The sequence below is a fragment of the Entelurus aequoreus genome, linkage group LG09 (assembly GCF_033978785.1).
Source record: "Entelurus aequoreus isolate RoL-2023_Sb linkage group LG09, RoL_Eaeq_v1.1, whole genome shotgun sequence".
Lineage (NCBI taxonomy): Eukaryota > Metazoa > Chordata > Actinopteri > Syngnathiformes > Syngnathidae > Entelurus > Entelurus aequoreus.
This window is the reverse complement of record NC_084739.1, coordinates 3,940,210-3,954,212: the sequence shown is the minus strand read 5'-3', so window position 1 is coordinate 3,954,212 and position 14,003 is coordinate 3,940,210. Positions and strand designations below refer to the sequence as shown.

Here is a 14,003-nt window from a genome sequence, read left to right as displayed (position 1 = left end):
TTTCTAACTTCATCATTTTTAATAGAAATCCACTGGATTATCAAAAACTACTCATTAGGGGAAAACCGTAGTTGTTGGGAGGTACGGCAAAGAGACGGATCAAGAGTTGAACACACATTGTAAAATATTTGTGTATATTTTTACAGAGATAAAAAAGACGGATTTCCGACTAAAGACGTAAAAAGGAGTCAGGCAGGGTCTGGAAAACCTTGCAATTTAAAAGTCCAAAGAAACTTACCATGAATTAGTGAGTTCCTGAAAGCAGGTCAGTCATGGCGTGAGGTAATCAGCTTGCTGGACGATCGCAGGCCGCTGGGCTGTTGGGATGCTGGGAGACTTGGACTAACTAAGGCCAGGAGGTCGGGAAGAGAGGTCACTGGTCTCAGCATCCCTGAAGCAAGTAGCACAGAGACCCACACCACAGAGCTGAACGCTTCTTGCTCTCTTGTCAGCCCCAAGAGCTCAGTGAATGGGTCGTTGGTGTACTTGAAAGTACAGCATCTGGAGGAACACCAGGAAGGAAGTGCAACAAATGTGACAAAAAATACACTTTGAAGAACGGTTGGTTACTTTAAAATAAAAATACGATACAAATTCCTTCTTTGTCATAACTGCAAAAAGCGAAGTGATCAAGTAGATATTACGATATGCATCATAATACCACATACAAATGTATACAATATGCATCATAATACCACATACAAATGTATACAATATGCATCATAATACCACATACAAATGTATACAATATACAAATGTATACGATATGCATCATAATACCACATACAAATGTATACAATATGCATCATAATACCACATACAAATGTATACAATATACAAATGTATACAATATGCATCATAATACCACATACAAATGTATACAACATACAAATGTATACAATATGCATCATAATACCACATACAAATGTATACAATATACAAATGTATACAATATACAAATGTATACAATATGCATCATAATACCACATACAAATGTATACAATATACAAATGTATACAATATACAAATGTATACAATATGCATCATAATACCACATACAAATGTATACAACATACAAATGTATACAATATGCATCATAATACCACATACAAATGTATGGCTCTGACAATTAATCAGTATATTCCATGAAATATATCTTGTTCCTTTGATTAATCCTTTAGTAAGTCTCACTCATTAGCTTGATCAAATCCAGAGCGTACCTGCAACTTTAAATATAAAGTGTCTTTAAACAAACTATTTGACAGATCTTACTTGATAAGTAAAATAAGGGCTAGTTGCAGGTCTATAACAATAAATGTCTATCGTAGCATGAAACTCCAATGTTTGTACCGTCATTTCATGTCCAGTCTGTGCGCTACTTTGCGGTAGCATTCTTAGCTCACTTGAAAGAACTTTAGAGTGAGAGGGGGGGTCGGGGGGGTCGGGGGGGGGGGCATGGATGTGGACAACATTTCCAACAAAGACAGACACGCTTGTCTCGCATGCTGGACGACCCAAGTTGAAGTCTCGGGTGGAACAGAAAGCAGGAGTCTAACCATGGGGCTGAGACCAAACAAATATGTCGATCAGAAAAAAGCTTTGAATTATATTCTGTGGCTTGGATGAATGCTTTTCATCACTGAATGGAAGGACTAAAAAGATGATCAAATCCAGACAGCATGGAGTCTTTTAAAGACGCTGACATCATTTCCACGTGCCCACGGTAATGAAGTGCACATGAGACCGTGTGTGGGTGCCCTGATGTGTGTGCTGGATAACTACAGAAGCCACAAGCAGTCAAGTTGTCACCTTGTGTAAATGCTCAATAAAAAGAGAATACAACAAATACTTTTCAACTTATATTCAATTGAATAGACTGCAAAGACAAGATATTTCATGTTCACACTGACAAACTTTGTTCTTTTTGGCAAATAATCATGAACTTGGAATTTAATGGCAGCAACACATGTCAAAAAAGGCATTTTTACCAGTGTGTTACATGGCCTTTCCTTTTAACAACACTCAGTAAAGGTTTGGGAAGTGAGGAGACACATTTTTGAAGTGGAATTATTTACCATTCTTGCTTGATGTACAGCTTAAGTTGTTCAACAGTCTCCCTTCTCATATTTTAGCTGCCACACATTTTCAATGTCTGGACTACAGGCAGGCCAGTCTAGTACCCACACTCTTTTACAATGAAGCCACGCTGTTGTAACACCTGGCTTGGCATCGTCTTGATGAAATAAGCAGGGGCGTCCATGATAACAACATATGTTGCTCCATAGGTATGTACCTTTCAGCATTAATGGTGCCTTCACAGATGTGTAAGTTACCCATGTCTTGACCACTAATACACCCCCATACCATCACACATGCTGCCTTTTACACTTTCACCCTAGAACATGTCTTGACCACTAATACACCCCCATACCATCACACATGCTGCCTTTTACACTTTCACCCTAGAACATGTCTTGACCACTAATACACCCCCATACCATCACACATGCTGCCTTTTACACTTTCACCCTAGAACATGTCTTGACCACTAATACACCCCCATACCATCACACATGCTGCCTTTTACACTTTCACCCTAGAACATGTCTTGACCACTAATACACCCCCATACCATCACACATGCTGCCTTTTACACTTTCACCCTAGAACATGTCTTGACCACTAATACACCCCCATACCATCACACATGCTGCCTTCTACACTTTCACCCTAGAACATGTCTTGACCACTAATACACCCCCATACCATCACACATGCTGCCTACTACACTTTCACCCTAGAACATGTCTTGACAACTAATACACCCCCATACCATCACACATGCTGCCTTTTACACTTTCACCCTAGAACATGTCTTGACCACTAATACACCCCCATACCTTCACACATGCTGCCTTTTACACTTTCACCCTAGAACATGTCTTGACAACTAATACACCCCCATACCATCACACATGCTGCCTATTACACTTTCACCCTAGAACATGTCTTGACCACTAATACACCCCCATACCATCACACATGCTGCCTATTACACTTTCACCCTAGAACATGTCTTGACCACTAATACACCCCCATACCATCACACATGCTGCCTATTACACTTTCACCCTAGAACATGTCTTGACCACTAATACACCCCCATACCATCACACATGCTGCCTTTTACACTTTCACCCTAGAACATGTCTTGACCACTAATACACCCCCATACCATCACACATGCTGCCTACTACACTTTCACCCTAGAACATGTCTTGACCACTAATACACCCCCATACCATCACACATGCTGCCTTTTACACTTTCACCCTAGAACATGTCTTGACCACTAATACACCCCCATACCATCACACATGCTGCCTCTTACACTTTCACCCTAGAACATGTCTTGACCACTAATACACCCCCATACCATCACACATGCTGCCTTCTACACTTTCACCCTAGAACATGTCTTGACCACTAATACACCCCCATACCATCACACATGCTGCCTACTACACTTTCACCCTAGAACATGTCTTGACCACTAATACACCCCCATACCATCACACATGCTGCCTTTTACACTTTCACCCTAGAACATGTCTTGACCACTAATACACCCCCATACCATCACACATGCTGCCTCTTACACTTTCACCCTAGAACATGTCTTGACCACTAATACACCCCCATACCATCACACATGCTGCCTTCTACACTTTCACCCTAGAACATGTCTTGACCACTAATACACCCCCATACCATCACACATGCTGCCTTCTACACTTTCACCCTAGAACATGTCTTGACCACTAATACACCCCCATACCATCACACATGCTGCCTATTACACTTTCACCCTAGAACATGTCTTGACCACTAATACACCCCCATACCATCACACATGCTGCCTTTTACACTTTCACCCTAGAACATGTCTTGACCACTAATACACCCCCATACCATCACACATGCTGCCTTCTACACTTTCACCCTAGAACATGTCTTGACCACTAATACACCCCCATACCATCACACATGCTGCCTTCTACACTTTCACCCTAGAACATGTCTTGACCACTAATACACCCCCATACCATCACACATGCTGCCTCTTACACTTTCACCCTAGGACATGTCTTGACCACTAATACACCCCCATACCATCACACATGCTGCCTTTTACACTTTCACCCTAGAACATGTCTTGACCACTAATACACCCCCATACCATCACACATGCTGCCTCCTACACTTTCACCCTAGAACATGTCTTGACCACTAATACACCCCCATACCATCACACATGCTGCCTTTTACACTTTCACCCTAGAACATGTCTTGACCACTAATACACCCCCATACCATCACACATGCTGCCTCTTACACTTTCACCCTAGAACATGTCTTGACCACTAATACACCCCCATACCATCACACATGCTGCCTTTTACACTTTCACCCTAGAACATGTCTTGACCACTAATACACCCCCATACCATCACACATGCTGCCTTCTACACTTTCACCCTAGAACATGTCTTGACCACTAATACACCCCCATACCATCACACATGCTGCCTTTTACACTTTCACCCTAGAACATGTCTTGACCACTAATACACCCCCATACCATCACACATGCTGCCTTTTACACTTTCACCCTAGAACATGTCTTGACCACTAATACACCCCCATACCATCACACATGCTGCCTTTTACACTTTCACCCTAGAACATGTCTTGACCACTAATACACCCCCATACCATCACACATGCTGCCTCTTACACTTTCACCCTAGAACATGTCTTGACCACTAATACACCCCCATACCATCACACATGCTGCCTTTTACACTTTCACCCTAGAACATGTCTTGACCACTAATACACCCCCATACCATCACACATGCTGCCTTCTACACTTTCACCCTAGAACATGTCTTGACCACTAATACACCCCCATACCATCACACATGCTGCCTTTTACACTTTCACCCTAGAACATGTCTTGACCACTAATACACCCCCATACCATCACACATGCTGCCTTTTACACTTTCACCCTAGAACATGTCTTGACCACTAATACACCCCCATACCATCACACACTAATACACCCCCATACCATCACACACTAATACACCCCCATACCATCACACATGCTGCCTTCTACACTTTCACCCTAGAACATGTCTTGACCACTAATACACCCCCATACCATCACACATGCTGCCTCTTACACTTTCACCCTAGAACATGTCTTGACCACTAATACACCCCCATACCATCACACATGCTGCCTCTTACACTTTCACCCTAGAACATGTCTTGACCACTAATACACCCCCATACCTTCACACATGCTGCCTTTTACACTTTCACCCTAGAACATGTCTTGACAACTAATACACCCCCATACCATCACACATGCTGCCTATTACACTTTCACCCTAGAACATGTCTTGACCACTAATACACCCCCATACCATCACACATGCTGCCTATTACACTTTCACCCTAGAACATGTCTTGACCACTAATACACCCCCATACCATCACACATGCTGCCTATTACACTTTCACCCTAGAACATGTCTTGACCACTAATACACCCCCATACCATCACACATGCTGCCTTCTACACTTTCACCCTAGAACATGTCTTGACCACTAATACACCCCCATACCATCACACATGCTGCCTTCTACACTTTCACCCTAGAACATGTCTTGACCACTAATACACCCCCATACCATCACACATGCTGCCTTCTACACTTTCACCCTAGAACATGTCTTGACCACTAATACACCCCCATACCATCACACATGCTGCCTTCTACACTTTCACCCTAGAACATGTCTTGACCACTAATACACCCCCATACCATCACACATGCTGCCTTCTACACTTTCACCCTAGAACATGTCTTGACCACTAATACACCCCCATACCATCACACATGCTGCCTTCTACACTTTCACCCTAGAACATGTCTTGACCACTAATACACCCCCATACCATCACACATGCTGCCTTCTACACTTTCACCCTAGAACATGTCTTGACCACTAATACACCCCCATACCATCACACATGCTGCCTATTACACTTTCACCCTAGAACATGTCTTGACCACTAATACACCCCCATACCATCACACATGCTGCCTTCTACACTTTCACCCTAGAACATGTCTTGACCACTAATACACCCCCATACCATCACACATGCTGCCTTCTACACTTTCACCCTAGAACATGTCTTGACCACTAATACACCCCCATACCATCACACATGCTGCCTTTTACACTTTCACCCTAGAACATGTCTTGACCACTAATACACCCCCATACCATCACACATGCTGCCTTTTACACTTTCACCCTAGAACATGTCTTGACCACTAATACACCCCCATACCATCACACATGCTGCCTTCTACACTTTCACCCTAGAACATGTCTTGACCACTAATACACCCCCATACCATCACACATGCTGCCTTCTACACTTTCACCCTAGAACATGTCTTGACCACTAATACACCCCCATACCATCACACATGCTGCCTCTTACACTTTCACCCTAGAACATGTCTTGACCACTAATACACCCCCATACCATCACACATGCTGCCTTCTACACTTTCACCCTAGAACATGTCTTGACCACTAATACACCCCCATACCATCACACATGCTGCCTTCTACACTTTCACCCTAGAACATGTCTTGACCACTAATACACCCCCATACCATCACACATGCTGCCTGTTACACTTTCACCCTAGAACATGTCTTGACCACTAATACACCCCCATACCATCACACATGCTGCCTGTTACACTTTCACCCTAGAACATGTCTTGACCACTAATACACCCCCATACCATCACACATGCTGCCTTCTACACTTTCACCCTAGAACATGTCTTGACCACTAATACACCCCCATACCATCACACATGCTGCCTGTTACACTTTCACCCTAGAACATGTCTTGACCACTAATACACCCCCATACCATCACACATGCTGCCTTCTACACTTTCACCCTAGAACATGTCTTGACCACTAATACACCCCCATACCATCACACATGCTGCCTGTTACACTTTCACCCTAGAACATGTCTTGACCACTAATACACCCCCATACCATCACACATGCTGCCTTCTACACTTTCACCCTAGAACATGTCTTGACCACTAATACACCCCCATACCATCACACATGCTGCCTGTTACACTTTCACCCTAGAACATGTCTTGACCACTAATACACCCCCATACCATCACACATGCTGCCTTCTACACTTTCACCCTAGAACATGTCTTGACCACTAATACACCCCCATACCATCACACATGCTGCCTTCTACACTTTCACCCTAGAACATGTCTTGACCACTAATACACCCCCATACCATCACACATGCTGCCTTTTACACTTTCACCCTAGAACATGGCTTGACCACTAATACACCCCCATACCATCACACATGCTGCCTATTACACTTTCACCCTAGAACATGTCTTGACCACTAATACACCCCCATACCATCACACATGCTGCCTATTACACTTTCACCCTAGAACATGTCTTGACCACTAATACACCCCCATACCATCACACATGCTGCCTATTACACTTTCACCCTAGAACATGTCTTGACCACTAATACACCCCCATACCATCACACATGCTGCCTATTACACTTTCACCCTAGAACATGTCTTGACCACTAATACACCCCCATACCATCACACATGCTGCCTTTACACTTTCACCCTAGAACATGTCTTGACCACTAATACACCCCCATACCATCACACATGCTGCCTACTACACTTTCACCCTAGAACATGTCTTGACCACTAATACACCCCCATACCATCACACATGCTGCCTTTTACACTTTCACCCTAGAACATGTCTTGACCACTAATACACCCCCATACCATCACACATGCTGCCTCTTACACTTTCACCCTAGAACATGTCTTGACCACTAATACACCCCCATACCATCACACATGCTGCCTTCTACACTTTCACCCTAGAACATGTCTTGACCACTAATACACCCCCATACCATCACACATGCTGCCTTCTACACTTTCACCTAGAACATGTCTTGACCACTAATACACCCCCATACCATCACACATGCTGCCTATTACACTTTCACCCTAGAACATGTCTTGACCACTAATACACCCCCATACCATCACACATGCTGCCTATTACACTTTCACCCTAGAACATGTCTTGACCACTAATACACCCCCATACCATCACACATGCTGCCTTTTACACTTTCACCCTAGAACATGTCTTGACCACTAATACACCCCCCATACCATCACACATGCTGCCTTCTACACTTTCACCCTAGAACATGTCTTGACCACTAATACACCCCCATACCATCACACATGCTGCCTTTTACACTTTCACCCTAGAACATGTCTTGACCACTAATACACCCCCATACCATCACACATGCTGCCTTCTACACTTTCACCCTAGAACATGTCTTGACCACTAATACACCCCCATACCATCACACATGCTGCCTTTACACTTTCACCCTAGAACATGTCTTGACCACTAATACACCCCCATACCATCACACATGCTGCCTCTTACACTTTCACCCTAGAACATGTCTTGACCACTATACACCCCCATACCATCACACATGCTGCCTTTTACACTTTCACCCTAGAACATGTCTTGACCACTAATACACCCCCATACCATCACACATGCTGCCTTCTACACTTTCACCCTAGAACATGTCTTGACCACTAATACACCCCCATACCATCACACATGCTGCCTTTTACACTTTCACCCTAGAACATGTCTTGACCACTAATACACCCCCATACCATCACACATGCTGCCTTTTACACTTTCACCCTAGAACATGTCTTGACCACTAATACACCCCATACCATCACACACTAATACACCCCCATACCATCACACATGCTGCCTTCTACACTTTCACCCTAGAACATGTCTTGACCACTAATACACCCCATACCATCACACATGCTGCCTCTTACACTTTCACCCTAGAACATGTCTTGACCACTAATACACCCCCATACCATCACACATGCTGCCTCTTACACTTTCACCCTAGAACATGTCTTGACCACTAATACACCCCCATACCATCACACATGCTGCCTTTTACACTTTCACCCTAGAACATGTCTTGACAACTAATACACCCCCATACCATCACACATGCTGCCTTTACACTTTCACCCTAGAACATGTCTTGACCACTAATACACCCCCATACCATCACACATGCTGCCTATTACACTTTCACCCTAGAACATGTCTTGACCACTAATACACCCCCATACCATCACACATGCTGCCTATTACACTTTCACCCTAGAACATGTCTTGACCACTAATACACCCCCATACCATCACACATGCTGCCTTCTACACTTTCACCCTAGAACATGTCTTGACCACTAATACACCCCCATACCATCACACATGCTGCCTTCTACACTTTCACCCTAGAACATGTCCTTGACCACTAATACACCCCCATACCATCACACATGCTGCCTTCTACACTTTCACCCTAGAACATGTCTTGACCACTAATACACCCCCATACCATCACACATGCTGCCTTCTACACTTTCACCCTAGAACATGTCTTGACCACTAATACACCCCCATACCATCACACATGCTGCCTTCTACACTTTCACCCTAGAACATGTCTTGACCACTAATACACCCCCATACCATCACACATGCTGCCTTCTACACTTTCACCCTAGAACATGTCTTGACCACTAATACACCCCCATACCATCACACATGCTGCCTTCTACACTTTCACCCTAGAACATGTCTTGACCACTAATACACCCCCATACCATCACACATGCTGCCTATTACACTTTCACCCTAGAACATGTCTTGACCACTAATACACCCCCATACCATCACACATGCTGCCTTCTACACTTTCACCCTAGAACATGTCTTGACCACTAATACACCCCCCATACCATCACACATGCTGCCTTCTACACTTTCACCCTAGAACATGTCTTGACCACTAATACACCCCCATACCATCACACATGCTGCCTTTTACACTTTCACCCTAGAACATGTCTTGACCACTAATACACCCCCATACCATCACACATGCTGCCTTTTACACTTTCACCCTAGAACATGTCTTGACCACTAATACACCCCCATACCATCACACATGCTGCCTTCTACACTTTCACCCTAGAACATGTCTTGACCACTAATACACCCCCATACCATCACACATGCTGCCTTCTACACTTTCACCCTAGAACATGTCTTGACCACTAATACACCCCCATACCATCACACATGCTGCCTCTTACACTTTCACCCTAGAACATGTCTTGACCACTAATACACCCCCATACCATCACACATGCTGCCTTCTACACTTTCACCCTAGAACATGTCTTGACCACTAATACACCCCCATACCATCACACATGCTGCTTCTACACTTTCACCCTAGAACATGTCTTGACCACTAATACACCCCCATACCATCACACATGCTGCCTTTACACTTTCACCCTAGAACATGTCTTGACCACTAATACACCCCCATACCATCACACATGCTGCCTGTTACACTTTCACCCTAGAACATGTCTTGACCACTAATACACCCCCATACCATCACACATGCTGCCTTCTACACTTTCACCCTAGAACATGTCTTGACCACTAATACACCCCCATACCATCACACATGCTGCCTGTTACACTTTCACCCTAGAACATGTCTTGACCACTAATACACCCCCATACCATCACACATGCTGCCTTCTACACTTTCACCCTAGAACATGTCTTGACCACTAATACACCCCCATACCATCACACATGCTGCCTGTTACACTTTCACCCTAGAACATGTCTTGACCACTAATACACCCCCATACCATCACACATGCTGCCTTCTACACTTTCACCCTAGAACATGTCTTGACCACTAATACACCCCCATACCATCACACATGCTGCCTGTTACACTTTCACCCTAGAACATGTCTTGACCACTAATACACCCCCATACCATCACACATGCTGCCTTCTACACTTTCACCCTAGAACATGTCTTGACCACTAATACACCCCCATACCATCACACATGCTGCCTTCTACACTTTCACCCTAGAACATGTCTTGACCACTAATACACCCCCATACCATCACACATGCTGCCTTTTACACTTTCACCCTAGAACATGGCTTGACCACTAATACACCCCCATACCATCACACATGCTGCCTTTTACACTTTCACCCTAGAACATGTCTTGACCACTAATACACCCCCATACCATCACACATGCTGCCTTTTACACTTTCACCCTAGAACATGTCTTGACCACTAATACACCCCCATACCACCACACATGCTGCCTTCTACACTTTCACCCTAGAACATGTCTTGACCACTAATACACCCCCATACCATCACACATGCTGCCTTCTACACTTTCACCCTAGAACATGTCTTGACCACTAATACACCCCCATACCATCACACATGCTGCCTTCTACACTTTCACCCTAGAACATGTCTTGACCACTAATACACCCCCATACCATCACACATGCTGCCTTTTACACTTTCACCCTAGAACATGTCTTGACCACTAATACACCCCCATACCATCACACATGCTGCCTTCTACACTTTCACCCTAGAACATGTCTTGACCACTAATACACCCCCATACCATCACACATGCTGCCTTCTACACTTTCACCCTAGAACATGTCTTGACCACTAATACACCCCCATACCATCACACATGCTGCCTCTTACACTTTCACCCTAGAACATGTCTTGACCACTAATACACCCCCATACCATCACACATGCTGCCTTTTACACTTTCACCCTAGAACATGTCTTGACCACTAATACACCCCCATACCATCACACATGCTGCCTTTTACACTTTCACCCTAGAACATGTCTTGACCACTAATACACCCCCATACCATCACACATGCTGCCTTCTACACTTTCACCCTAGAACATGTCTTGACCACTAATACACCCCCATACCATCACACATGCTGCCTTCTACACTTTCACCCTAGAACATGTCTTGACCACTAATACACCCCCATACCATCACACATGCTGCCTTCTACACTTTCACCCTAGAACATGTCTTGACCACTAATACACCCCCATACCATCACACATGCTGCCTGTTACACTTTCACCCTAGAACATGTCTTGACCACTAATACACCCCCATACCATCACACATGCTGCCTTCTACACTTTCACCCTAGAACATGTCTTGACCACTAATACACCCCCATACCATCACACATGCTGCCTTCTACACTTTCACCCTAGAACATGTCTTGACCACTAATACACCCCCATACCATCACACATGCTGCCTCTTACACTTTCACCCTAGCACATGTCTTGACCACTAATACACCCCCATACCATCACACATGCTGCCTTTTACACTTTCACCCTAGAACATGTCTTGACCACTAATACACCCCCATACCATCACACATGCTGCCTTTTACACTTTCACCCTAGAACATGTCTTGACCACTAATACACCCCCATACCATCACACATGCTGCCTTTTACACTTTCACCCTAGAACATGTCTTGACCACTAATACACCCCCATACCATCACACATGCTGCCTATTACACTTTCACCCTAGAACATGTCTTGACCACTAATACACCCCCATACCATCACACATGCTGCCTTCTACACTTTCACCCTAGAACATGTCTTGACCACTAATACACCCCCATACCATCACACATGCTGCCTTTTACACTTTCACCCTAGAACATGTCTTGACCACTAATACACCCCCATACCATCACACATGCTGCCTTTTACACTTTCACCCTAGAACATGTCTTGACCACTAATACACCCCCATACCATCACACATGCTGCCTTCTACACTTTCACCCTAGAACATGTCTTGACCACTAATACACCCCCATACCATCACACATGCTGCCTTCTACACTTTCACCCTAGAACATGTCTTGACCACTAATACACCCCCATACCATCACACATGCTGCCTCTTACACTTTCACCCTAGAACATGTCTTGACCACTAATACACCCCCATACCATCACACATGCTGCCTCTTACACTTTCACCCTAGAACATGTCTTGACCACTAATACACCCCCATACCATCACACATGCTGCCTTTTACACTTTCACCCTAGAACATGTCTTGACCACTAATACACCCCCATACCATCACACATGCTGCCTTCTACACTTTCACCCTAGAACATGTCTTGACCACTAATACACCCCCATACCATCACACATGCTGCCTTCTACACTTTCACCCTAGAACATGTCTTGACCACTAATACACCCCCATACCATCACACATGCTGCCTCTTACACTTTCACCCTAGAACATGTCTTGACCACTAATACACCCCCATACCATCACACATGCTGCCTCTTACACTTTCACCCTAGAACATGTCTTGACCACTAATACACCCCCATACCATCACACATGCTGCCTTTTACACTTTCACCCTAGAACATGTCTTGACCACTAATACACCCCCATACCATCACACATGCTGCCTTCTACACTTTCACCCTAGAACATGTCTTGACCACTAATACACCCCCATACCATCACACATGCTGCCTTCTACACTTTCACCCTAGAACATGTCTTGACCACTAATACACCCCCATACCATCACACATGCTGCCTGTTACACTTTCACCCTAGAACATGTCTTGACCACTAATACACCCCCATACCATCACACATGCTGCCTTTTACACTTTCACCCTAGAACATGTCTTGACCACTAATACACCCCCATACCATCACACATGCTGCCTTTTACACTTTCACCCTAGAACATGTC

At 44.4% G+C, this 14,003-nt stretch overlaps 1 protein-coding gene across 2 annotated transcripts in view; it reads right to left on the bottom strand.

Moving 5' to 3' along the window:
• rgs17 (regulator of G protein signaling 17) overlaps nt 1–14,003 on the bottom strand; it is a 63,207-nt gene that overhangs the window by 25,496 nt on the left and 23,708 nt on the right. For both annotated transcript variants that reach the window (XR_009827153.1, XM_062057584.1), the window contains exon 2: nt 239–501. Coding sequence is in view for 1 of the 2 variants with exons in the window: in XM_062057584.1 (XP_061913568.1) it covers nt 239–241 (3 nt within the window). In the remaining variant the exon portion in view is untranslated. The remainder of the gene's footprint in view (nt 1–238; nt 502–14,003) is intronic.